Source organism: Leptodactylus fuscus, chromosome 3 (assembly GCF_031893055.1).
Source record: "Leptodactylus fuscus isolate aLepFus1 chromosome 3, aLepFus1.hap2, whole genome shotgun sequence".
Lineage (NCBI taxonomy): Eukaryota > Metazoa > Chordata > Amphibia > Anura > Leptodactylidae > Leptodactylus > Leptodactylus fuscus.
Window position 1 is genome coordinate 66882103 of NC_134267.1, and position 26182 is coordinate 66908284.

At 40.9% G+C, this 26182-nt stretch overlaps 1 protein-coding gene across 1 annotated transcript in view; it reads right to left on the reverse strand.

Moving 5' to 3' along the window:
* Positions 1 to 2475: 2475 nt before the first annotated feature.
* WDR27 (WD repeat domain 27) overlaps positions 2476 to 26182 on the reverse strand; it is a 225337-nt gene continuing 201630 nt past the window's right edge. Inside the window, exon 24 of the mRNA XM_075267691.1 lies at positions 2476 to 2612. Within this exon, the coding sequence (XP_075123792.1) occupies positions 2565 to 2612 (48 nt within the window). The 3' untranslated portion in view covers positions 2476 to 2564. The remainder of the gene's footprint in view (positions 2613 to 26182) is intronic.

Sequence of the window (26182 nt, forward strand, 5' to 3'; positions counted from 1 at the left end):
CATTTACATAGACATCAAAGTTAAAAAAAAAACATCCATTGCTGTCCATTTATTTGAAGGACACAAAATGTAGTACTTTTGTGTCTGTCCAAAAAAACAGACAGCAACGGATCATTTTTTTGCTTTTATTTAAGATGTTTGCAATTTTCAAATCCACTGTAGTAAACATCTTTCAAATACAGTCCTATGAAAAAGTTTGGGCACCCCTATTAATCTTAATCATTTTTAGTTCTAAATATTTTGGTATTTGCAACAGCCATTTCAGTTTGATATATCTAATAACTGATGGACACAGTAATATTTCAGGATTGAAATGAGGTTTATTGTACTAACAGAAAATGCGCAATATGCATTAAACCAAAATTTGACCGGTGCAAAAGTATGGGCACCTCAACAGAAAAGTGACATTAATATTTAGTACATCCTCCTTTTGCAAAGATAACAGCCTCTAGTCGCTTCCTGTAGCTTTTAATCAGTTCCTGGATCCTGGATGAAGGGATTTTGGACAAACAATTCAAGTTCAGTTAAGTTAGATGGTCGCCGAGCATGGACAGCCCGGTTCCAATCATCCCACAGATGTTCAATGATATTCAGGTCTGGGGACTGGGATGGCCATTCCAGAACATTGTAATTGTTCCTCTGCATGAACGCCTGAGTTGATTTGGAGCAGTGTTTTGGATCATTGTCTTGCTGAAATATCCATCCCCGGCGTAACTTCAACTTCGTCACTGATTCTTGAACATTATTCTCAAGAATCTGCTGATACTGAGTGGAATCCATGCGACCCTCAACTTTAACAAGATTCCTGATGCCGGCATTGGCCACACAGCCCCAAAGCATGATGGAACCTCCACCAAATTTTACAGTGGGTAGCAAGTGTTTTTCTTGGAATGCTGTTTCTTTTTGGACGCCATGCATAACGCCTTTTTTTATAACCAAACAACTCAATTTTTGTTTCCAAAATGAAGCTGCCTTGTCCAAATGTGCTTTTTCATACCTCAGGCAACTCTATTTGTGGCGTACGTGCAGAAACGGCTTCTTTCTCATCAATCTCACATACAGCTTCTATTTGTGCAAAGTGCGCTGTATTGCTGACTGATGCACAGTGACACCATCTGCAGCAAGATGATGCTGCAGCTCTTTTGGTTTAATGCATATTGCGCATTTTCTGTTAGTACAATAAACCTCATTTCAATCCTGAAATATTACTGTGTCCATCAGTTATTAGATATATCAAACTGAAATGGCTGTTGCAAACACCAAAATATTTAGAACTAAAAATGATTAAGATTAATAGGGGTGCCCAAACTTTTTCATAGGACTGTACTTGTTTGTCTATGTCAACATGCAATGGGTCACTAAAGTGTATCATGTTACAGTAGCATTTTATTTTTCAATGATTTTATATTTTATCCCATTGCATACATTTCTGGAATATTTTTCGACACCTAAGTGATCTTCAAAAATGATAACTTGGCAGTGAAGAAAGTTGCATTTCAAAAGACCAAAAAAAGTAAATTATTTTCAGTTATTACCTGGAATGTTGAATATTCTAAACATTTCAAGCTTGTATTCCATTTTACAAGTGAGTATAGGAAGATGCTGTTCTAAAGTGATAGCTAGTAAAATATGTTAATATTTTGCACAGATGAATTATATATGTCTATACCCAGGAATGGTAACATATTTATTCGTAACAAAATATACAAGGTTGCAGAGATTATTAAAATAATACAGAAAGATGATCTTGGGACATTTCTGAACATTAGCAGACGGTTAGAAAAAACTTTCCTCCCTGAAGGTAAAATAAACAATTTTATTATCATATATTCCTTTCTGCAGATCAAATGGAGGTTCAACATGGCTAACTACTGAACTACTACAATGCTGTACAAATTTATTACAATACCGTTAGCTTGCAGTTATGGTTAATGTAGAGATGTAGCAAAGTTTAACTCTTGAGATAAGATATCACCCAACAGAAAGTCAAGATAAACACTGCTACATCTGTAAAATGTCCTCTGTTGTTCTTCACTTAGCATAGGTTCACACTTGCGCCAGGCTCTCTTTCATTCTGACAGGGAACCCGAACAATGGAAAGCCCATATCCATTAACACAGCGGTTACCCACGGACACTGGTGGACGCCATAGACTATAATTGGGTCCGATGGTTTTTCACTGTTTTTATACTGAAACCGATGGAGAGAAAAGTCCTCATTGCAGGACTTTTCTCTTTGCCGATTTCAGCGGAATCTGTGGCAGAGTCTCCTGACGCATATGTCAATCTGACCTTACATTGTAACATACAAGATCAGATACAAAACAATGCCTGAACAACATATCTCAGCTGTCTTGACTGTTTTAAAATCTTGTATCTTTGATGTACACAACTATATAAACAATACACAATTCGTACAGACAAATCGTGCTGCACAAATGTCTAGTTTTCGGTTGTCAAGATTGGTTTCATAGTTACAATTACATTTGTACTATTATAATGCAGATGTTGAATTGGCCTTTTGACCTCATGAACATGCCATGCTGTTGCCAGCTATCACTCCTTTCAAGGAACATACGTCTGTAACTTTCCATCCAAAGTACACGTCGTTAACTAGAAGAAAGGAGAATAAAAGATTAGATTTTCTTAGAACTCTCTTTCATTAGCATTGTGTAAGTTTGAGAGAGAATAAAGATACATAGATCATGTTTGCAACTACCAAGGTTTTTTTTTTTAATCAAAATTGTTATGGAGAAAACAATGGTATAGAACATGCATCTGAGAAACCGATAAGATACCACATTAAATAAAATATGCTTAGTAAGCATATAAAGTACAAACAATACATCATTTGGATATAGGATACCATAATTATCAGGATTTTCAATGTCATTGTTCTGCAGATTAAAATGCCAGTGTTATGTGGATTTATTTAACTGTGGTCGTGCCACAAGGTTATCATATTTCATCATTGGAATTCAAGCCTCTTTTTTGATATAGGATTTCCATTCTTGCCGGTTTCTGTAATAGAGGAAGTGGTGTTTTATGTATTTATCTCAGTGCTGGCTTATGAAGTATAAACAGTTTCATACAGGGGACTTTGTTACAGTTACCTCAGTTATCCCTTCCACTGCATGTGTTACTGAAGAATGTGTAACAATAACTTTCACCATCAACATCTTTACCCTACCTAAAAACTCTTCATTATTACTATTCATCATCATAATTATCCAGTATTATGAAGCACAAAGACATTACACAGTATTTTGATGAAACCAGTATTTCTACCCTTTATTATGTATACAGATGTCGCTCAGATTAAAGAGTTACCAAAATCCACTGTTTAACAATCGAAAAAGCAAACGCCGCCATCAACGACCCGTATTTCACCAAACCCAACCACGTCATCATACACACAGGGACAAAAAAACCTCGAGGCACAGGACCAGCACCAACAGATAGTGGAACAGCTGACCCAGCAAGCAGAGAAAGCGCAACAACAGTTCCCAGACTGTAAAATCATCCTGTCATCTCTGCTCCCATGAAAAGACATCTCTGAAGAAATCATCAGAGATATCAATTCAGAGCTGGTATCGGATCCAAAATCGTATCAACATCAGGCATCACCCTGGCACAACACCCCTCCATAGACAAGCATCACCTATATGATGACAAACACCTCAACAAACAGGGAGTCAGTCTCCTGGCCAAAGAACTTAAAGACATAGTGTTCAACAGAGACCCCCAGCCCATACCCCATACAAGACAAAAACCTATGGAGAAGTCTATATGAGTTCCTACCAGCCAGACCAACAAGGGGTCACCCGAGCAGTGAAGGACTTCAATAACATCCTGTACACCACAGCAGAACTAGCAGGCCTGAAACAGACAAAGCCCAAGAGACCGACTAACAAACAGTCTCACAAATGGTTTGACAGCGACTGCAAGGCTCTACGTCGTTCTCTAAGGGCAGTCTCCAACCAGAAACACAGAGACCCCAACAACAGCGAGACGAGGGAAGCCTACAACAATCCATGCAAGCAATACAAAGGCATCCTCAGAGAGAAGAAACAGAGGTACCTCTCCCACAAAATAGAGCAACTAGAGGACTCCCTCCAGGACAGCTCATTCTGGGAGACCTGGCACCACATGGGCACAAAGCCCAAGAAAAACTCTCTCCACATCCAAAATGGCAATATCTGGCTCAACTACTTCAGAGGTCTCTACAAAAACATCCCAGAAGAAGAACTAACCCCAGAACAGCAACAGATAATCACCAAACTGAGGGACATGAAGAAAGTCATCAAAGACTTCCAGAACCCTCTGGACCAATCACCATAAAAGACATACAGGAACGAATTGCCCTGCTGAAAGGCAAAAAGGCCAGTGGCCCTGACGGCATCCTACCAGAGATGGTCAAATACAGCCCTCCAGCAATACACGCGGCACTGGCAAAGTTATTCACCCTTGTCCTCAACACTGGACACTTCCCCCAAGACTGGAACAAAGGCCTCATAACCCCCATCTACAAGAATGGAGACCATTATGACCCCAACAACTACAGAGGGATCTGCGTCAGCAGCACGCTGGGGAAACTGTTCAACAGCATCATCAATAACAGAATCCTCACCTTCCTCACACAACACGGGGTCCTCAGCAAGAGCCAAGCAGGGTTCATGCCAAACCACCGCACCACGGACCATATCTACACCCTGCACAGCCTCATCAAGACGCACGTCCACAACACCAGAAGAGGCAAGATATTCACCTGCTTTGTGGACTTTAAGAAGGCGTTTGATTCAGTATGGCACCCAGGCCTGCTCCTGAAACTCCTAGAGAGTGGAATAGGAGGGAGAACATATGACGTCATCAAGAGCTCCTACACCGGAAACCAGTGCAGTGTGAAGGTGAATGGGAAAAGGAGAGCATACTTCTAACAACCCAGAGGGGTCAGACAAGGCTGTAGCCTGAGCCCAACGCTCTTCAACATCTACATCAGTGAACTGGCTACAGCCCTGGAGGCCTCACCAACCCCAGGCCTCACCCTGAACAATCGGGAGGTGAATTTCCTGCTATACGCCGATGACCTCCTACTCCTGTCCCCCACCGAGAAAGACCTCCAAGAAAGCATGTCAGTGCTGGAAAAATTCAGCACCACATGGGCTCTACCCATCAACCACAAGAAGACCAAAGTCATGGTATTTCAGAAGAAAGGCCACAATAACGCCTCCACCCCACAATTCACACTGAATGGCTCCATACTGGAGAAAACCAACAGCTACACCTACCTGGGGCTGGAGCTCAGCCAATCAGGAAGCTTTAAAGCAGCAATAGAAACTCTGAAAGCAAAAGCCTGCAGAACCTTCTATGCCATCAGAAGACAACTGTACCACCTCAAACCACTGGTGAGGGTCTGGCTGAAGATATTTGACGCAGTCATCTCCCCGATCCTTCTCTATGGCAGTGATGTTTGGGGCCCAGCCACCTACCCAGACCAGTCAAAGTGGGATTCCAGTCCAACAGAGAACTTCCACCTGGAGTTCTGCAAGTACTTGCTCCATGTCCATCGCAGCACCTCCAACATGGCTTGCAGAACTAGGCAGACTCCCCCTATGGCTCACCATGCAGAAGAGGGCGCTATCATTCTGGACTCACATACAGGGCAGCAGTCCTGGCTCTTACCACCACCAAGCCTGGCTGAGCCACAGAGCCCAGAGAAAAACTGATATCCCCCAACCAAGCATCAGCCATCTGCCCTGAACAAGGCTCAAATAAAAGGACTCATTGAGAGAGACAAAGAGCGGTACATCGAGGAATGGAGAAGCACAATAAATAACTCCAAGAAACTCATTGTGTACCAGTCATTGCAAAGAGACTACACCATGGCCACCTACCTGGAGAGAATACCCCACCCCAAACACAGACAGACCCTGAGCCGGTACAGACTGAGCACCCACAACCTGGAGATGGAGACGGGGCGACACAGGCAGACGTACAAGCCACGGGAGAATAGACTGTGCCAACACTGTGACCAGGGGCCCTAGAAGACGAGACCCACTTCCTGCTACATTGCACCAAATACTCAGCTGTGAGGGCCATCTACTACCAAAGACTCTCTGCCCACATCCCAGACTTCATATCTGCAGACGAGAAAACTACATCCTACTGGGAGAAGAAGAGGCCACTGTGGAGATCGTTTCTCAGTACGTGTCCAGCTGTCAACAAACATGAGGAAGATGAGACCCCACGGACGGTTATACCCCAAACCACCCACCCCACCTCCCCACACACACACACTTTACTAGCTTTGGCAATGCCAAATATCCATTCGGACGTGCCAATAAAGTCTGTTTGATTTGATTTGATTTAGTTTATCATGGCTTTCTACAGTAAAACACATTTCTTCGTTTTCAGTAACTATACACATCAGATTTCAGAAATGTAACAATGTTTTAATACACACGATTACCCCCTAATCTATTTTTTTGGGGAAAAAAACACTATTAAATGCCTATTTCACATTCTTACAAGATTACTGTATACTGCCCACACTGCCACCAAGTGACTGAAAAGAGCACTGCTATCAAACTAAGGTAAAAACCAGATATAATCTACAGAAATCTGTTAGATATGTGTTAACAGCTTTATTTACTGCTTATTTAAAACATTACTGTTGACCATAAAGGACAGATGAATTGTCTAAATATACTGGGAATACATGTAAAAACAAGGGATTGATTGCCTTAAAAATATACTTACTTACACGGAAGAAATGATGATGCTTATCTAATGACTTATTTACGGTATGTATTTTCCTCACTTATATAGCGCCATCATATTCCTCAGCGCTTTACAGACATTGTCAACAATCTCCCAAGTAGGGCTCACTATCTAAATTCTCTATCAGTATGTTATTGTGGGAGGAAACCAGAGTACCCAAAGGAAATCCAAGCAAACACGGGAAGAACATACAAACTCCTTGCAGATGAGTCCAACTTAATAAAGCTGGAGAATACTAAAAAGTTTCTGGTAAATTATCTGAAATCTCTCGAGTCACAAAGATTTGTTATCCTGTCTGGAAAAGTTTGTTTCCTGGAGTTCACCTTCTCTGGATCAAACACATGTATCAGGTCTGCAATGCTATACTATTCTTGCCCAAATATTGGAACCCCTTGAAAAAGGTGAGTCTTAGGGTTGAGCCGATCCTAAGATTTCAGGATTGTTTTTAAAATCCGATTTCTGATCATTTTCCATCCGAACCTGATCCCATTTCCAATCCTAATGCAAGTCAATGGGATTTTTTAATGATTGAAAATCGGATTTTAAAAACAATCCTATTGACTACACAGCGTGGAGTCCAAAAATTGAACGTTTCCATTTTTGGACTCTACGCTGTGTAGTGATTAAAAAATCCGCCGGCTACTTAGTCCTCCCTGCTGTCCGCTTACCTACACACAGAACTGTGCAGGTAAGTTGAGCGATCAGGACCAGAATTCCGTTCCCGATCTTTTTTAAGGCAGGATCAGAACCCGATCGCGATCGTGAAATTTACTCGATCACTGATTGGGATCCGATCTTTTCTGATCCCCATCGCTCAATCCTAGTGAGTTTACAGAGAAGCTGGACTAAAGAGGAGATCAGAGATCTATATGATCATACTTTTCAGCGTCCTTTGGACAGAAAGTCAAAATGGTCATATTTAGAACCAGTTAATGTGGTTTTCCAGGACTAAAATACTGAAGACATATACTTAGGAGAAGTCATCAGTATTAGAGTTTGGGGTTTGACACACAGAACCCCCATAGATCAGCACATTGAAGCACCAGGAGTGCACCAATGAGCATAGATCCCACTTCATAGGCCATGTTATGTTTGCTGCTCAGTTCCACTCAAGGAAATGTGACTGCATTGCAATAACAAACACAAGAATGGTATAATGTACAATATTGAATTTGGTAGTGCAGAAGATTCTCCAATGCTAGTCTGGACACTGTCATGTCAGGTGTCAGACCTCCACCAGTTGATCTATTGATAGATCATCAGTATCTTATTCCTGGAAAACATCTTTAACTCCTTAAGGATGATGCGTTTTTTCATTTGTTTTTTCTTCTCTCCAAAAGCCATGACTTTCCTATTCTTCCAATACAAAGTCATACGAGGGCTTATTTTGCAGGACAAGTTGTACTTCAAATTGCTTTAATTAATTTAATATTATGAGTAATATTAGAAACTGGAAAAAAATTCTGAATGGCCTAACAGGAAAAAAAAGCAACTGCTCCTTTTTCTTACAGGTTCCATTTTTTAACGTATTCACTGTGTAGTAAAAAAAATAACGTTACCTATATTCTGTAGGTCAGTATGATCACAAAAACATCACATTTATATAGTTATTGTTATAAATTAATATGTAGCAAAATGTTGACTAAAAACATATTTGCATCACCATATCGTGACACCAGTAACTTTTTATATTTTTATGTACAATTTGTGTTAGTTGTCTTTTAATGTGGGACATTATGTAGTTTTCATTGATACTGTTTAGGGGAATGTATAATGGTTTAATAACTTTTTATTTAAAAAATTATTGGAAGGCGAAACAGCGGAAAAAAAAGGCGATTCAACCATTTTTATTTTTGACCAATGAAGGGGTTCACCGAATGAGATAAATATTTTTATAGCCGGCCATTTTGTAACACAGTTATATCTATTGCGGCGTTCACACTAGCGCCGTTGTCCGCCCAGGGGCTTCAGTCCTAATCCACGGAGAAACTTCATAGGGACGGCTTCCCGGCGGTCAGTTTTAAAACCCATTCATTTGAATGGGTTTTTAAACCAAACCGCACGTGTTTGTATGCAGCCTCTCCGCCTGAAAATGGTTTCTTTTGCACAGGCACATGTCCTGCATGTCAAACTTTGTATCCGTGCAAAAAAAATGTTTGTTTTTTTTACTCATGGTGGGTTAACTACATGGTGATGTGTGCGGGCCGATAGTCCAGGTCGCAAAATATAGAACAGGTCCTATTCCTGTCCTATTTTGTGGCCCTGCTTCCATGGCTTCTATTCATTTAATGAAAGGGGCCACTGAAGCAGGGCCAGTGCATGGGCGTCACACGGGTGAAATCAGCGTGATCCCCGTTCACTGTCCATGCCCTTAATGGCCAGTCGGAAGCATACCGGCCTAAGGTCTGTATTACCTACATTATATAGGTAGCTTTACTCCCTTTGTCTGTCTGCCTGCAGTATAACCCGTGTGCATGTAAATGTTAGAGAACGGTAGCCTGTATCACATTACACAGCATATTTCTTTCTATTCTTGATCTTGATGTTTGTGTTTTCTTCTTGTTTTTCTTTTACTGATTGTCACTGAAGCAAGTTTAAAAACAAGAACATTAATATATAATGTGACTTTCACATACGCATGGTGCACACACAATTTTTTTTTTCACAATTATCATAAAATCACAGCAAAATCATAGTATTTTGGTATCATGGTAATCATGGCCATGGAAAAGCAACAGGCTTTCTGCACATGGGTGAATACAACACAGAATATCTATACATGACAGCAGAGCAGTGGGGAGGCAAGTACTCCAAGCATCATTGGTCACTACAATGTTTGGTCCCCTGACTAAGTTTGGGCTGTCAAATTGGGTTGATGTATAGATTTTCCAGACCGTATTCCCCAGTATGCAGGAGGCCCCGGTGTTCCTCCTTGGCTGTTTTTGGAGTTTTTGTTTGTTTGCTTGGTTATGATTTTTGGATCACCTATCTTTGAAAAACAAAGATTCAACAGACATTTCATTAGCCAAGTAAAAAGACAGAAAGAAATTCTTGGAAAAGAAAGTAAATGTTTTCTGCTTCAGATAATATTATCTTCAAGAAAAGCTATTGAGTTTTATGCAGGGATGACAGATCTACTGTAATACAGTGTGTAACTGGGTGAGAACATCTGTAATGTATGCTTGCTAAAATGTAATAAAATACCAAGGCGCTGGACAGTGAGCCTTTGTTGTGAGTCCTTGGAATTGTGCCAATGTATGCAGTAGACGTGTACAATGCAAACCTAGGAAGAAGGCTAGTGTTGTTTCATGACTTGAGGATGAATTATCTTTACAGTATCCTGCTTCAATAGGAAAAAAAGCAGATTTCTTTCCATGCATAATGCAATTAAAGCTCAGCTGTTGGCTATTAAAAAAAAAAAAAAAAAAAAAAAACACAATTAGCATATAGTAAGAATGTCCCATAAATGCCAACACATACTTGTCTAATGATTAGGAAAGATATTAACATTGGAAATGAATCAAGTACCATTTATCAGGCCAATCTTTCCAGTAAATACACCAACCACATTTGGGTCACATAATCGGTCACGTTACTACTGTAAATCCTGGGAAAGCACTATCAAAGCCATATGTTTTCAGTATTTCCATTTAGCTACTGAAGTAGGTATGTACAGATAGGCACCTTTCCTCAAGAGATGGGACTAAGGCATTAAGTTTCCATTCTTGAAATATCTTGTTTACGTTTCGTTTGGACCTAATAACTGTACCATGTGTAGAAACTGTTCTCCTTAAAAGAAAAATACATTTCTTTATAGAAAAATAAAGCTCATATTTAAGTGTTAGAAAACCTATGATTTACATAGGTAATCATACTTTGACAACATATAGATCATTAATTCCATATATACAAAATACATTTTGGGCAAGTATTCAAATATACTAACAGATTAGAAAAACAAGAGTACACTGTCTACCAATAAGTATTTGTACACCTGTGGTCTGAGAGGCACGAGCGGCAATTACAGCCTCAACCCTCTGGAGCATGCTTTTCACAAGACCTTGTATGGCAGCTAGTGGTATTTTATTCCATTCGGCTTGGAGAACACAGGTAAGTTCTTTTACAGATTTTGGTTGGCTGCTGCACCCCTTAGTTCGGTGATCCAACTCGTCCCAGAGGTGCTCGATAGGGTTTAAGTATGGGCTTTGGGCAGGCCAGTCCAGTCGGTTAACCAGATTGTCACTGTACCAACCCATAGTAGACCTCGCTACATGACAGATGGTGTTGTCATCCTAGATGTAACATTGGTCCCATAGAACCGCCATAATATAGGAAGCACACTTATCTAAAATAGTGCAATAAGATAATCCTTTAATAGTCCCACAGTGGGGAAATTTAGTATGCTCCAGCAGCACAGTAATACAGATACAGGATAATACACAGTAATATATTACAGAAGTAGACACACATATGCTGAGAAGAGTAGATATACTAGGAGTCCATAGCAGCTTAGGAAGAGAAGAAAGAAAGAAGTAAGACTTCATAATCATACTCATTCAGTTTTCTGTGCGGGGTGATCTTCGCTTGGCCTGATGTAGATTATACAGCCTGATCGCGGTTGGAAGGAAGGACTTGCGATAGCGCTCCTTCTCACACTTGGGGTGAAGCAGACGGTCACTTACAGTGCTGCCAAGTGCCATCAAGGTCCTATACATGGCGTGGGATTTGTTCTCCCACATGGAGGTCACCACGGACAGTATCCTTCTGTCACCCACCACCTGTACTTGGTCCAGGGGCTCCCCAGGACAGTGCTGGCCCTTCTAATCAGCCTGTCAAGTCTATTTCTGTCCCTGGTTGATATACTGCTCCCCCAGCAGGCCACACTGAAAAAGATGGCTGAAGCAACCACAGAGTTTAAAAAGGCCCTAAGAAGTGGCCCCTGGGCTCCGAAGGTCCTCAGCCTCCTGAGCAGGTAGAGCCTGCTGTGGCCCTTTCTGTGCAGCGCCTCCAGGTGATCAGCCCAGTCTAGTTTATTATTGAGAAGCACACCCAGATACTTATAAGTCCTGACTATCTCAATGCATGTCCATTGGATCTCCACCTTTTGTTTATGTCCGGATATTACCTTAAGGCTATCCCACACCTTCGAGACCCTACCTTCCCCCATCTGTAGTTCCATCTTCCGCCTGTAGTTGGCTTTCCCCTCTCTGATCAGTTGTCTCAACTGTTTTTGCACCGCCCCCAGGGCATTTTTGTCCCCAGACCTATAGATTCTTTTTTTCTACTTGAGAAGAGCTTTAATCTCAGAGTTGATCCATGGTTTGTTATTGGAGAAACACCTCACCTTTCTAGTTGATACTGTGCTGTCTACACAGAAATTAATGTAGTCCGTTATGCAGTGTGGTGGTGTTGAGTTTACCATGCACAGGGACTGAGGGTCCCAGTCCATACCAGGAGAAACACCCCCAGACCATAAATCCACCTCCGCAGAACTTTAGAAGGTGTCCAAATACTTATTGGTAGACAGTGTATTGTCCAGCCAAAAAAAAGTCATCAAAAAAGTAAGTGCACCCTCTTCTAATTCTCTGGTGTTAAGTATCATGAAATTTTTTAAAAAATCTAGTCCTAGAAGACCTTCAAATTAGGTAAAGACAACTTGTAGATGGACAACAACAAGACAGACAATAAATTATGGGTCATTATTTATTTCACATAAACAGGGCCAACACGCAGAAGCAGTGTGTGAAGAATTAAAGAAGCAACTGAGGCTGCCCATCAATCTGGGAAGTGTTCTGAGGACATTCCCAAACAACTTGAACTCCATTACTCTACATTGAGAAAAATTATTCACAAGGGGAAAACATTCGACAGCTGACAAGCTTCCCAGATGTGGCTGTCCCTGTAAACTTACACCAATGCTCAGAAAAACTGCAAAAAAAAGCAAAGGCTACATCTAAGACGCTACAGGCCTAACCCTGCATGTTAAATACTTAAGTTCATGAGAGTACAGTTAGAAAGAGACGGTAAATTATGGCTTATGTGAAAGGATTGCCAGTGAAACCTCTTTTCTTCTAGACAGAACATGGCAATATAATTAAACTTATCATTTTCTGACAGTATTTGTGTCACTAATAAATTTTGCAATATACTTGATGAACAAATTTTGCTTCTCTCTGTGTACAGCGTATAAATTTGTGTGCGTAGAACTCAGAAAATAAGGCTTGGAGGTCACTTCAAACAGTTATATCTCAGGCATTATAAAATGCAGAAACTTTTTTCTGGTGTCTTAAAAAGAGGAGATTCTCATTTTTCATATGATTCCAAGATTGTTTCCAGTGCTGGCAGCTCTCTTCTTTTGTATACAGGTTCCCCAGTTGAAGTTACCACTGACCTCTTTGTGAATTGCAACTTTGTAACTTATTCATTATGAAATTATCAATACCTATCACTTATCTATATATTTTTGGACTGTGTCATTTAGAAGTAATGAGCGATGAACCATAAATTCTAGTTGGATATCGTTTGGCAGTCCCTTGAACATGGAAAAATAATTATATGGAGCAGCAGTAACTAAATTGCACGAACTGCATTATTTTGATACTATGATTACCGTAAGTGGTATTGTTAATGTGCTAATATGATGATTCTGTCTGCAAGAATTTACTATGTATAATTTTTGGTACAAATATTTAAATTGTTTTGATCTACCCACCTTACCCCACCTTGACAATGTCAAGCTATATTAGATCATTCCCTATTGATAGGAGTGGAGGACAAAAAAAATCATACATTCTTTTCTCCAGTGTGCTTTCCCCAGACCCAGAATATAATAAGTGAAAGCTCAGGGAAAGTGAGTAAAAATAAACACTTATACTCACCTTGCCTTACCTCTACTGGGCATCCTCGCTCTGGCCCTCTCCTGCATCCTGTCCGCTGCTTTTCTTCCTGTGACTGAGGCAATGGGCCCCATAGGTCACCACTGGGGCCTGTAATTGGGCCTCAATGGTCACACTGGGCGTGTTGACGTCATTAAGAAGGCGAGTCCCATATGACTGCTGAGGGCTATTCACAGATCCCAGTAGTGACCTCAGGGGCATGTGACCTCAGAACCCCAAAGAAGATGCTGGGCACCATCATAAGCCTAGGAGAGGTGAGTATAAGTGTTTTTTGCTGGTTAATCACCTTCCCTGGGCAGGTTACTATTGGAAAGGGGCCTGTCGGTATATATATATATATATATATATATATATATATATATATATATCACACATAACACTGGGCCCATTTCCATTAACATTATGTATAGTGATTGGGGAACCAAGTTTTCAATGACTGCCATCATAGTGCTGCGGGGCCCCAGCCATCTCCTACCTGCCACGGCCCATGTACCATTCCAAGCTAAGTCCCAGGGTGACAGTGTGTTTGCCCACAGAAAGGGTTCTGAGCACCCCATCTGTCACAAATGTGCCAAAGATTTGCCACCACAGATATAGGAGAAGCTTTCTATCACAGCCAAAGCAGTCATTGTTCAGTAATCTGTATATATGTCCTACATGAACATAAGGCTGCTTCTGAGTGATAGAAACATTATAAAGCAGATTCCTCCTGTAGTCATGCTTGTTATGCTAGTTTTCTGGCTTACAATGCATAAAAAGTGCATTTTTTGTGCAAATTGTTTTTTTCTTTTTTATGCCGCCCTATGCGGAAATCCGTCCTAAATGAGGCTGGAAATCCATATCAGCTATGAGTTGGCATTTCCTTGCAGATGTACTGTCTACATATATTAGAACATATCAATCATTCGCAGCCTGAACAAATGATTAGACAGAAGAGGAGTATAGACTAGGCATTGTAGTTTACTATGCCCTAGTGAAGTGGGACTAAAAAGTAGCCAAATAAGATTAGAATATAATAAATGGCAGGTAACCCGCCACTGTAGGTGCTGACCTACTTTTTGATCTTCTGATTGAAGGATTGCTTTAATCTCAAAATGTTAGGACAGAATAAACATTTTATGCGGGGAAAAAGTGTCACTCAAACCTTTGCCTTCTCTAATAAATCACATACATGAGTGGAATTTACATGCACCACACAAAAGAACAAATAATACATTCTCATAAACTTGTTCTGCCAAAATATCTTTAATTGCCTTATAAATGTCGATATAAATGTCGTCTCAGATACACAATCCGGACAAGTAAATTGGAATTTATAAGAAATATTCTATTGTCTTGATCAAGAAGTAGATAAGAAAGAACCAATTACAGCCAAACTAAGGTTTATTGCTGTTCAAAGTACACTACACTATAAAAGTTACATAACTTGAACAAAAAAAAAATTGACCAAAAGTTCCACATTTCAGTTAAATTGAATATTTTAGGATTTATCTCTAACTAATCGCTCAAAATTACCCCCAACAGTAACCTCTAAACCAGGCAGTGGCAGCTGTTTGCTATCACTGAGTGGTTTAGATCATGCGACGATAGTCTGCGTTACTTACGGTCATTGATAAGATAAGATAAGATAATCCTTTGATAGTCCCACATTGGGGAAATTTCAGCATGTTATAGCAGCATAGCAATACAGGTACAGGATAATACACAGTAATATATTACAGACGTAGGCACGCATATGCTGAGAAGAGAAGATGTACTAGGAGTCCATAGCAGCTAAGGAAAAACGGAAGTGAAAGCAGAAGACCTTATGGTCATCGTCATGGGAGTGAAGCAGACGGTCACTTACAGTGCTCCCAAGTCCCATCAGGGTCCCATACATGGGGTGGGATTTGTTCTCCCACATGGAGGTCACCACAGACAGTATCCTTCTGTCACCCACCACCTGTACTTGGTCCAGGGGCTCCCCAGGACAGTGCTGGCCCTTCTAATCAGCCTGTCAAGTCTATTTCTGTCCCTGGTTGATATACTGCTGCCACACATGAGGCCAAGGGCATGAGATGTCACTACCTGTGACATCATGGATCTCTTTCTGAGGCCTGCTGAGGCCGCTGATTGGGCTCAGCACTCACGTGAATGCTGAGGCCAACCAGCAGCTTCAGCAAATTGGATCTATGAGGTCACAGCCAGTGAGCAGTCTCACTTTTGAGAAGATGCCAGAGCAGCGGGACTGGACTGGCAAGGGAGGACATTGAAGCACCGTGACCAGGCTAGAATGATTTTTTTCACCTCCCCATCATATATAAAATAAAAAACCGGAGTTAGAACTTACCGGTAACTCTATTTCCATGTAATCCACCATGACGGCTACACAAGGAGGTTGACCTCTGACCCGCTGTAGGGACAGGAACTGAGAGACTCTGTTAAATACACCACTCCCACCACCATTCACCAGTGTTTACCAAATTACAAAGGAAAGGTGCGAAATATAAACTACAGTATGTTGTCTTACATAAAGATATTAACTAGGGAGGGTAATTAGACGCCGTCATGGTGGATTACATGGAAATAGAGTTACCGGTAAGTTCTAACTCCGGTTTTCCATTACATCCACCATGACGGCTACACAAGGAGATATACCAGATTACAACTTCTAGGGTGGGATTACCGCCGAAAGGACCTTACGTCCAAAGGCTAAATCACTTACCGAACCCAACCTGTAGTGTTTAGCAAAGGTCCGCGAACTAGCCCAAGTGGGAGCCCTGCACATCTGCTCCAGGGAAGCCTCCCGTCTCTCATCCCAAGAAGAAGAAGCTGCCCCAGTTGAATGAGCTTTGATGTTCCCTGGCTCTGGTAGATTCCTTAACAGGAAAGCCTGCAGGATTGGCACATTAATCCCCCGGCAATGGTGGTTTTGGAAGCCTTATGACCTTTATTTTGGTACCCACAAATTTAATTTAATAAATTTACATCCTTTCTCCAGGAGGAGGTAGTTTACAGGTAGGCGACCACTGCCCTTCTGACGTCCATGGCCTGCTACTCCCTCTCTTTTGAAGAAGAGGGATTTGAGCAAAAGGAGGTAGTTCTCTGAGGAACTCTGCCCCTGCCTCCGGCATAAAATTTTGGCACCGGCCTTAAAGAATCCTCTTCAATGTTCATGGCTTTACCTAATGGCATTGAATCCTTCATCCCTGTCCTCAGGAGTGGAATTTCTTTTTGAGACTGATAGGATAAGGATCCATAGATATAATCATTTGCTCAGAATCCAAGAAGGATAGAATGAGAACCTTCTCTCCGTAGAAAAGATCTGGACACTGACCCTGCTGCAGAACAGGTAGAATGTATATAGGCCATTATCCGGACCTGCCCCAAAATCTACGAACATACCCCTTCATCCGAACAGGCATAAAGTGTAACCTACATACACTATTATCAGAACAGCCGGATCTATTATAAACCGCAGAAGACTGTAGCCATTTGCACTGTTGTCAGAAAGGGGTTTTATTCTCCAATCAATAGAGATCTGCCCTGATATAAGCAGGAACCTGTAATGAATATTATGTCCTTGCGCAATAGGCATATACGTTCGACAATGGCGTCAGTCCTATATACACCGATCAATGTGTACCATTCCACAATGGTGTTATGCGTGCCATATACATAAGTATATATATACACACCACCGCATATATCTCCATACCATATACTATTCAATGATGGTGTTAAGCATGCTATATCTCTATCTGTATATATTGTTCAGTACTGATGTACTGTATCCCTTATACCATTCGCCAATGGTGTTTATGCATGTTAGCTACACCTATCTATATACCACATAATATACCCTTCAATAATGGCATTATGTATGCTATATCATTATATACCACTCCGCAGTGGTGTTAAGCATGTTATACCTCTATGCATATATACCATTCCATACTGGTGTAATGCAACCATTATACACCATTCAACAATGGTGTTATGCAAGCTACATACACATATATGCATATATCTCTACATATATATATACAGATTATATATCATTCAGTAATGGTGTTATGCATGCCATATCATCATATACCGTTCAAAAATGGTATTGAGCATGCTATATCTTTTCGTATATACAGCATTCAATACTGGTGTATTGCATCCGTTATATACCATTCAACAATGGTGTCATGCATGCTATATATATACACACCTATCTGTAGCCCACATTATATACCATTCCACAATGGTGTTATGTATGCCATATGTGCCATGCGCACGTATCTATATATCTACATATTCATCATTATATACCAGTTAGTATGCAGCTATACCGGTTAGTAAATACCTTTTAGCCCGCCGGCCATACAGGTTAGTAAATACCTTTTAGCCCGCCGGCCATACAGGTTAGTAAATACCTTTTAGCCCTCCGGCCATACAGGTTAGTAAATACCTTTTAGCCGTGCGGCCATACAGGTTAGTAAATACCTTTTAGCCGTGCGGCCATACAGGTTAGTAAATACCTTTTAGCCGTGCGGCCATACAGGTTAGTAAATACCTTTTAGCCGTGCGGCCATACAGGTTAGTAAATACCTTTTAGCCGTGCGGCCATACAGGTTAGTAAATACCTTTTAGCCGTGCGGCCATACAGGTTAGTAAATGCCTTTTAGCCGTGCGGCCATACAGGTTAGTAAATGCCTTTTAGCCGTGCGGCCATACAGGTTAGTAAATGCCTTTTAGCCGTGCGGCCATACAGGTTAGTAAATGCCTTTTAGCCATGCGGCCATACAGGTTAGTAAATGCCTTTTAGCCATGCGGCCATACAGGTTAGTAAATGCCTTTTAGCCATGCGGCCATACAGGTTAGTAAATGCCTTTTAGCCATGCGGCCATACAGGTTAGTAAATGCCTTTTAGCCATGCGGCCATACAGGTTAGTAAATACCTTTTAGCCATGCGGCCATACAGGTTAATAAATACCTTTTAGCCATGCGGCCATACAGGTTAGTAAATACCTTTTAGCCATGCGGCCATACAGGTTAGTAAATAGCTTGTATTCATCCAGTTAATTTTTGCCTTTGTTCACATGTCAAAGAGCATATAACAAGCACAGTCCCGGGACTCTGTAAGAACTCATTCCAAAATGGCACACCCTGGCCTACCACCTTCAGCACATATTGTTCCAAAAGGAACCACATATATCAACCAGCAATGGTGTTATGCATGCTATCAGTACATATGACTCCACAATGGGATTAACCCACACCGCAAAGAGCTATGCCTGCCATATCTATATACACACACATACATATATATACACATACATATATCAGTGCACACCCATGCATCAATGAGCATTGGCATTATCCATATATATCATAAGGCAAAGGTATCATCAGTATCTACCATTAACAATGGTGTTATGCCTGCTATATATCACTTAGTATATATCATCCAGCACTGACATAATGAATCCATTGCCTACATCCATATGTACCACTCTGTCTTTAACACAGCAGAATAGCCGGTTTTGATCAGGCCTCAGCCCTGACCTTACTCACCGCGCCCTTTTAGGATGTGGCAGGTGGTGATCAGACCAGACCAAATTTTAACTGAGGCCACGCCAGACAATGTTGCACCTGTGCAAACCGTTTTGTCAGAATCCCAGCTAGCAAGGCTTCACCTGAGATAAGCCTTTCACCTTGGGTGTTTTCCCCCAGCAGGATAACCAAGGTTTACTCTGTTATACACTAGCCATCCTGGGAATTTGCCTCAATAGAACTTTACCCCCTATGCTTTCCCTGGCTAAGCTTTTTAAGAGAAATAAACTTACTTTTCCTTCTGTCATCTAGACAGGGCACAAGGCTAGAACTGGAGGACTGGACTTCTTTATACTGAAAGGCCTAAGTCCTCCCAAGTCGGCTTACCCCCTTAAGGGCCTTCGCCGTACTTCCTGAGCATAGGGCTTCTAGAACAGGAATGCCAACTCCTTCCCTCAAAGTGGTCATTCTCTGGAGTTTTTAATACACCCTTGCTCCTATGGGAACCTTCCGTCTCCGATCACAATTGGAGACTGGAAGCACAAATTACACTCTGCCCCATAAAAAGGGAAAATAAATAAATAAATTCTCAGGTACAGAGCCGCTGTTCCACGTACTCACAACACCAAGGGAGCTGGAACAGCCAGGGGATCTGTGATCAACAGCTGTGCCTCAGAGAGCAACATGCTGGAACATACAGTGATACATCACATACCTTGCAGGAATGCCACCTAGTTCACTCACCGCCCGGCATTCATCCCTTGTGTAGCCAGAAATTCCTTGATCCTGCCGCCTCAGCGGAAGCTGGGACGCACGCCACTGTGCCTGGCTATGTCACATCCTGGAACGCCAGTACGCCTAGGTTGGCCGTTCCTCCCCTGTGTGCTGGCCGAAGCCGGCATCCACTCTACCCCCTGCATTAGCCATAACAGACCGCTGGAAGGGGGGAGTTTTCCACCCGGGGGCAGGCCGGAGCGATACCCCCGTGTCCTTAATGGCCCAGGGAGGCAGGCGCCTTTGACTACGACCGAGGGCCGGACGGTGGTAATACTTACCTATTCCCCCAGATGGAGGAGAGCCTCTCATTCCGACCCTGTGTAGGGACAGGAAACACTGGTGAATGGTGGTGGGAGTGGTGTATTTAACAGAGTCTCTCAGTTCCTGTCCCTACAGCGGGTCAGAGGTCAACCTCCTTGTGTAGCCGTCATGGTGGATGTAATGGAAAAGATGTTTCTAGACAACCTCTTTAAGGCCCCATAAGGTATGGTATGAAAATATGATAACAGGTAAGAGTATAACCATGTTTAGAGAGCCTGCAATCTCTACTAGAGTAGAGATTTCTGTAAGTTTTCTACCTAAAATCTGGTTGACTGTCAATTAATGCAAGAGATATGTATACCTGTACAGTATGACAAAGAGATGCGCACCTTCACCATAATCTACGATCTGTAAGATTACAGTGGCTTTGTTTTAAACAAGGAATGTGTATTTCAAGGGTGACACCAGTTAAGGATGAAGTAGCTTGTTCCTACCTGTCATAGATTAACCCCTTCCCGACATGCGCCGTAATAGTACGGCGCGTGTCGGGTCTGTAACTATGGCGACCGCCCGGGAGCCGGGCGGCCGTCATAGCCACCGGGTGTCTACTGCTTTAAGCAGTAGACAACCGGCTCTAATGCCTCCGATCGGTCCCCGGACCGATCGGAGGCATTAACCCCTCCGGCGCTGCTGTCAAAGGCGCCGGAGGCGCCATTTTCCCGGCGGCGCATGGGTGCCGCCATTTTGGCAGGGATCGCCGGCTCCTGGAGCATGATCCAGGGCCGACCCCCCGTTGCCATGACAGCCGGGAGCCTTGTTAAAGGCTCCCAGCCGGTCTGCAAATTCTCTCTTTTGCAGGCTGGTGTATGCAGCCTGCAAAAGAGATGATGCTTTTTTGCAATGCATTGCAATGCATTAGCATTGTAATGCATTGCATTAGTGATCAGACCCCCTGGGGTTCAACACCCCTAGGGGGTCTAATAAATGCAAAAAAAAAATAAAAAAAAAAAGTAAAAAAAAATATAAAAAAATATAAAAAGTATTAAAAGTTCAAATCACCCCCCTTTCCCTGGAACAGATATAAAAGTAGTTAAAAACTGTGAAACATATACATGTTAGGTATCCCCGCGTCCTAAATCGCCCGCTCTACAAATCTATACAAATATTTTTCCTGTTCGGTAAACGCCGTAGCAGGAAAAATAGTCAAAAGTGCCAAACCGCCGTTTTTTCACTGTTTTAATTCTGATAAAAATTTGAATAAAAAGTGATCAAAGCAATAACATTTCCCGAAAATGGTAGAACTAAAAAGTACACCCAGCCCCGCAAAAAAAGACGCCCTATGCATCCCCGTACACCTATGTATAAAAAAGTTACGGCCGTCGGAATATGGCGACTTTTAGAAAAAAAAAATTTTAACATCGTTTTGGAATTTTTTTTAGGGGGCAAAATGTAAATAAAACCATATAAATTTGGTATCCCTGGAACCGTACCGAAACACAGAATACAGGGGACAGGTCATTTTGGCTGCACAGTGAACGCCGTAAAACCAAAGCCCGTAAGAAAGTCGCAGAAATGCATTTTTTATTCAAATCCACCCCATTCTGAATTTTTTTCCTGCTTCCCAGTACATTATATAGAATAATTAATGGTGGCATCATGAAGAAAAAATTGTCCCGCAAAAATTAAGACCTCATATGACTCTGGGAGCGGAGAAATAAAAAAGTTATGGGGTTTAGAAGGAAGGGAGTCAAAAACGAAAAACGAAAATCAAAAAATGCCATCGGCGGGAAGGGGTTAAAGAACTTTTCCAGGTTAAGATATGTTGATGACCAATCCATAGGGTTTTAGTAACAAATAGTTTGGGGTGCCTGGTGTTGGACCCCATCTAATATGGCATTGGTAAACTATGCTAATAGATAAGTGATCAATATCTGTAACCTAGAAAAAAACCCTTTAAGAAATCTATTCTGAGATGTGCCCTACATTTTAATGTAACATGATGCTGCTGACATACATACATAGAATGTTGACATGAATGTTCTTTAAACTTTATCTTGTCTTTAACCTGGGTTGCCAACATAAAAATAGTTAATGTAGCCCACTCCCAAATTGTATCACCATTGCCTTGTTGGGAATTCATCCTTTGGGACAGTAGGCTTTTCTTCAAACCAGCATAGAACCTTACCAAAGGTTTCCTAGATGACTTATAATTCTATAATTATCTTTTGTTGTGGTTGTAATAATAATTTTTTTGACGTGTGGAAAAATAGCTTTTTTTTTACATTTCCCTCAACCAATAAAAATATTACTTTGAAGTAATGTAAAACAGTGAACAAAACTTCAGTTAAACTTTAACTAAATTTCTAACTCAACTTAATTTGGATTACTAGGATCTTGGCTGATCTCGCTTCCTGTTCATCAAAAAAATAAATATAAACCCAAAGAATGCAATGTATAATTCCTAATGGTTATTTTCAAGTTCCATATACTAAGATTAACTGTTCCCTATGAGCCTGATCAAATGTATGCTCAAAGCTGTGCTATGCAATCGCAAGTCATTTAATCACATAACGGAAACCCAAGTGATCTATCACCACTGTTCATTACTTAAGCAGGCTAAGGTCCAAACCGCGAGGTCTTCCACAGCGTCTATGATATGATATATGATAAATCATCATACTGCACAACATTCCAAAGTATTATAGCAAAAAGTACTTAGGGATAAAATCCAAAGAACATAAACAAAGTATGCTTATATGGTAATTCCATGGGGTAATTTTTGATTCTTACTTTGATATGGTTTGATATTATAAACAAGCACACGCTATAGTTTATTATACAAGTTAATAAAATATATAAGTTTTATATGTTGTGCAAGATGGCATATTGGTGTAGTCTAATGTTATGTTGCCCCTGCACTTTTTCCTCCATCGGTTTCAGTTTTAATATGACGGATACCGGATGGACCCCATTCTAGTCAATGAGGTCCATCGGACTCAGTTTGTTACTGCAATTGTAGTGGTCCTCTGATGGACCAGTACAACAAAGAGGCAACGCTAGTGTGATCCTGCTAGGACATGTTAGGAATATACTACATTAAAGGCCAGATTCTGTCTATCCTGCTTAAGCCACAGGTGGTTGAGTCCTATAATAAGTCCATCCACCTGTTTAAAAAAATACAGGAAGGTTATCTGTAAATTGGTAATAACTTTATACGTTCTCAGAGAAAAAAAAAAGTGGCGTAGCAGCAATGAAAAGATGCATGTAATTTGTCATTATGTTCAAGTCATTATTTACTAGATATAAGACTCAATTTAAATATCAACAGCAATGCAATAATCCATGCAAACTTACTGACTATCAAGGCAGCAACACAAAACATAAAAAACATCATAAACAGTAATATCATCACTTCTAGTCACTTGTAATGGACATCAAGGATAACTTGTAGAAGACTATAAAGATTATGGCACAAATGATTATCTAAAGAGTGTAATACAATGCCCTGTAAGAAAGAAATGACTATACTTTACCACATAGAACCAATCATCATTAAGAGCGTGAAATAATTATTACAGCCAACGTGTCATCACATCATCAAATCCAATATTAAATGAGACCATGTTGTCTGAAAAGATGGTGACCATTCCATTTCAAGTAGAGATCATTTTTATAACTACTGCTATAGAAACAACTAAAATATCAAGAACAATTGGCCCCAGGAAGCATTAGCAAATAAAAAAAAAAATTAAAAAGTGATTACCTAAGGAAATCCGCGGACCCTATAAACTATAATGGGGTCTGTGTGATTTCCACACGAAAAATGTGGAGAAAAAAGTGCTGCTTGCAGGACTTCTGTTATGGAACCCTGGAACGGGGACACAAGAGACAGTGAGCCCTAAGATTATGCCCCCCGCTCTCCCTTCCTATTGCCAGGCCCTATCCTACGTAATAGGCGGCAACCACGAAGACGTTCCCTCCCTTAGTATGTGACACACAAAATGCAGACAAGACGAACAACAACAATGGGAAGTCAACTTAGCCAAGGGTCAGTAACAGTCGGGCAATACAGTACCAAATCGGAGTCCAAAAAGAGAAGTCAGTGAGGAAAAGCCAAAGGTCAAGTATAATAGAGTAATCAGAACAGAGACAGTAAAGAGCAAGTATATGCACGGTAATAACAAGCACTGGTGTGACTGGGAGCCAAGACTATATAGGGAGGAAGAACCCGCCCATGGAGTTGACAGGACGGCAGGCCGTCAATCACAGGGCAAGGTCAGATTAACCATTAGAGGATCAGAACCAACTGAAGGTGAAGGAGATGGGTGTGGTGGGAAATCAATTACCAAAGAAAAGGCATAGGGCAGTGTTCAGACAGTGCAAAGAGAAACCAACAGAACAAATTACAACCGAACACATCTCCTGCGCCGCAGCGTGCGGCCGGATGATGACGCCAACGCCCGGATGGGCAAAGATGTTACAACTTCTCTGTGCGCATTTTTCATGTGGGGAGAGGAACAGAATGGCCCAGATGCAGATGTGAACTACTACATTAAAGGCCAGATTCTGTCTATCCTGCTTAAGCCACAGGTGGTTGAGTCCTATAATAAGTCCATCCACCTGTTTAAAAAAATACAGGAAGGTTATCTGTAAATTGGTAATAACTTTATACGTTCTCAGAGAAAAAAAAAAGTGGCGTAGCAGCAATGAAAAGATGCATGTAATTTGTCATTATGTTCAAGTCATTATTTACTAGATATAAGACTCAATTTAAATATCAACAGCAATGCAATAATCCATGCAAACTTACTGACTATCAAGGCAGCAACACAAAACATAAAAAACATCATAAACAGTAATATCATCACTTCTAGTCACTTGTAATGGACATCAAGGATAACTTGTAGAAGACTATAAAGATTATGGCACAAATGATTATCTAAAGAGTGTAATACAATGCCCTGTAAGAAAGAAATGACTATACTTTACCACATAGAACCAATCATCATTAAGAGCGTGAAATAATTATTACAGCCAACGTGTCATCACATCATCAAATCCAATATTAAATGAGACCATGTTGTCTGAAAAGATGGTGACCATTCCATTTCAAGTAGAGATCATTTGCAAGTCTACTAACTAAATTCCTAAGACCAAAAGCCAATCCTGTTTTAGAACACAAACATGTAGTTGTTGCAGATTTGAGATGTATAATATTCATCTAATTATGGCATATATATATTTTTTTCGTTTTCATCAACATGGCAAGGCAATCTCCGCAGAATCTAGGAACAAATTATAAGCCTATTTTACTTACATTATTGTATTATTCCTAGTGAGTGAGCTGGAAATTATGTGTGTAAAATCTCCAAATATATTCATTGGCAAGCTCATGATAATACAATACATTTAATTATTCCAACTTATGGGTTATATAAATAATATAAATTCAATTTAAATAATCCAGTTATATTTTTATAACTACTGCTATAGAAACAACTAAAATATCAAGAACAATTGGCCCCAGGAAGCATTAGCAAATAAAAAAAAAAATAACTTAAAGTGATGCCCTAAACAACGCAAGCATAGCATGGGATTTAATTCTTGTAATTAGAATAAAATGAACATGAACATTTTGGACATTAGAAGGCTTAAAAGTTTAAACAGCAATATCCAAATTTACCAGAAATTTCTAAGACCCATTAGTTATGAACTACTTCCCAATCTGAAGGGGATTTTAATAAAATTATATACAGGGTGGAGCAAAAGGTATGAACCGGTTTTGACCGGCTAGCGCTCAGCCTGTGGTGGCAGTGGGAAGAGGGGCGGGGTCTCATTGTGGGAGGACCTAGTTGTCAGTAGCATCCATGCCTTGGACGGGAGAGCATCGTGGGTTTGCTGTGAGGACGTTTTTTCAAAATGGCCGTTCTGTTATCACCACGCAGA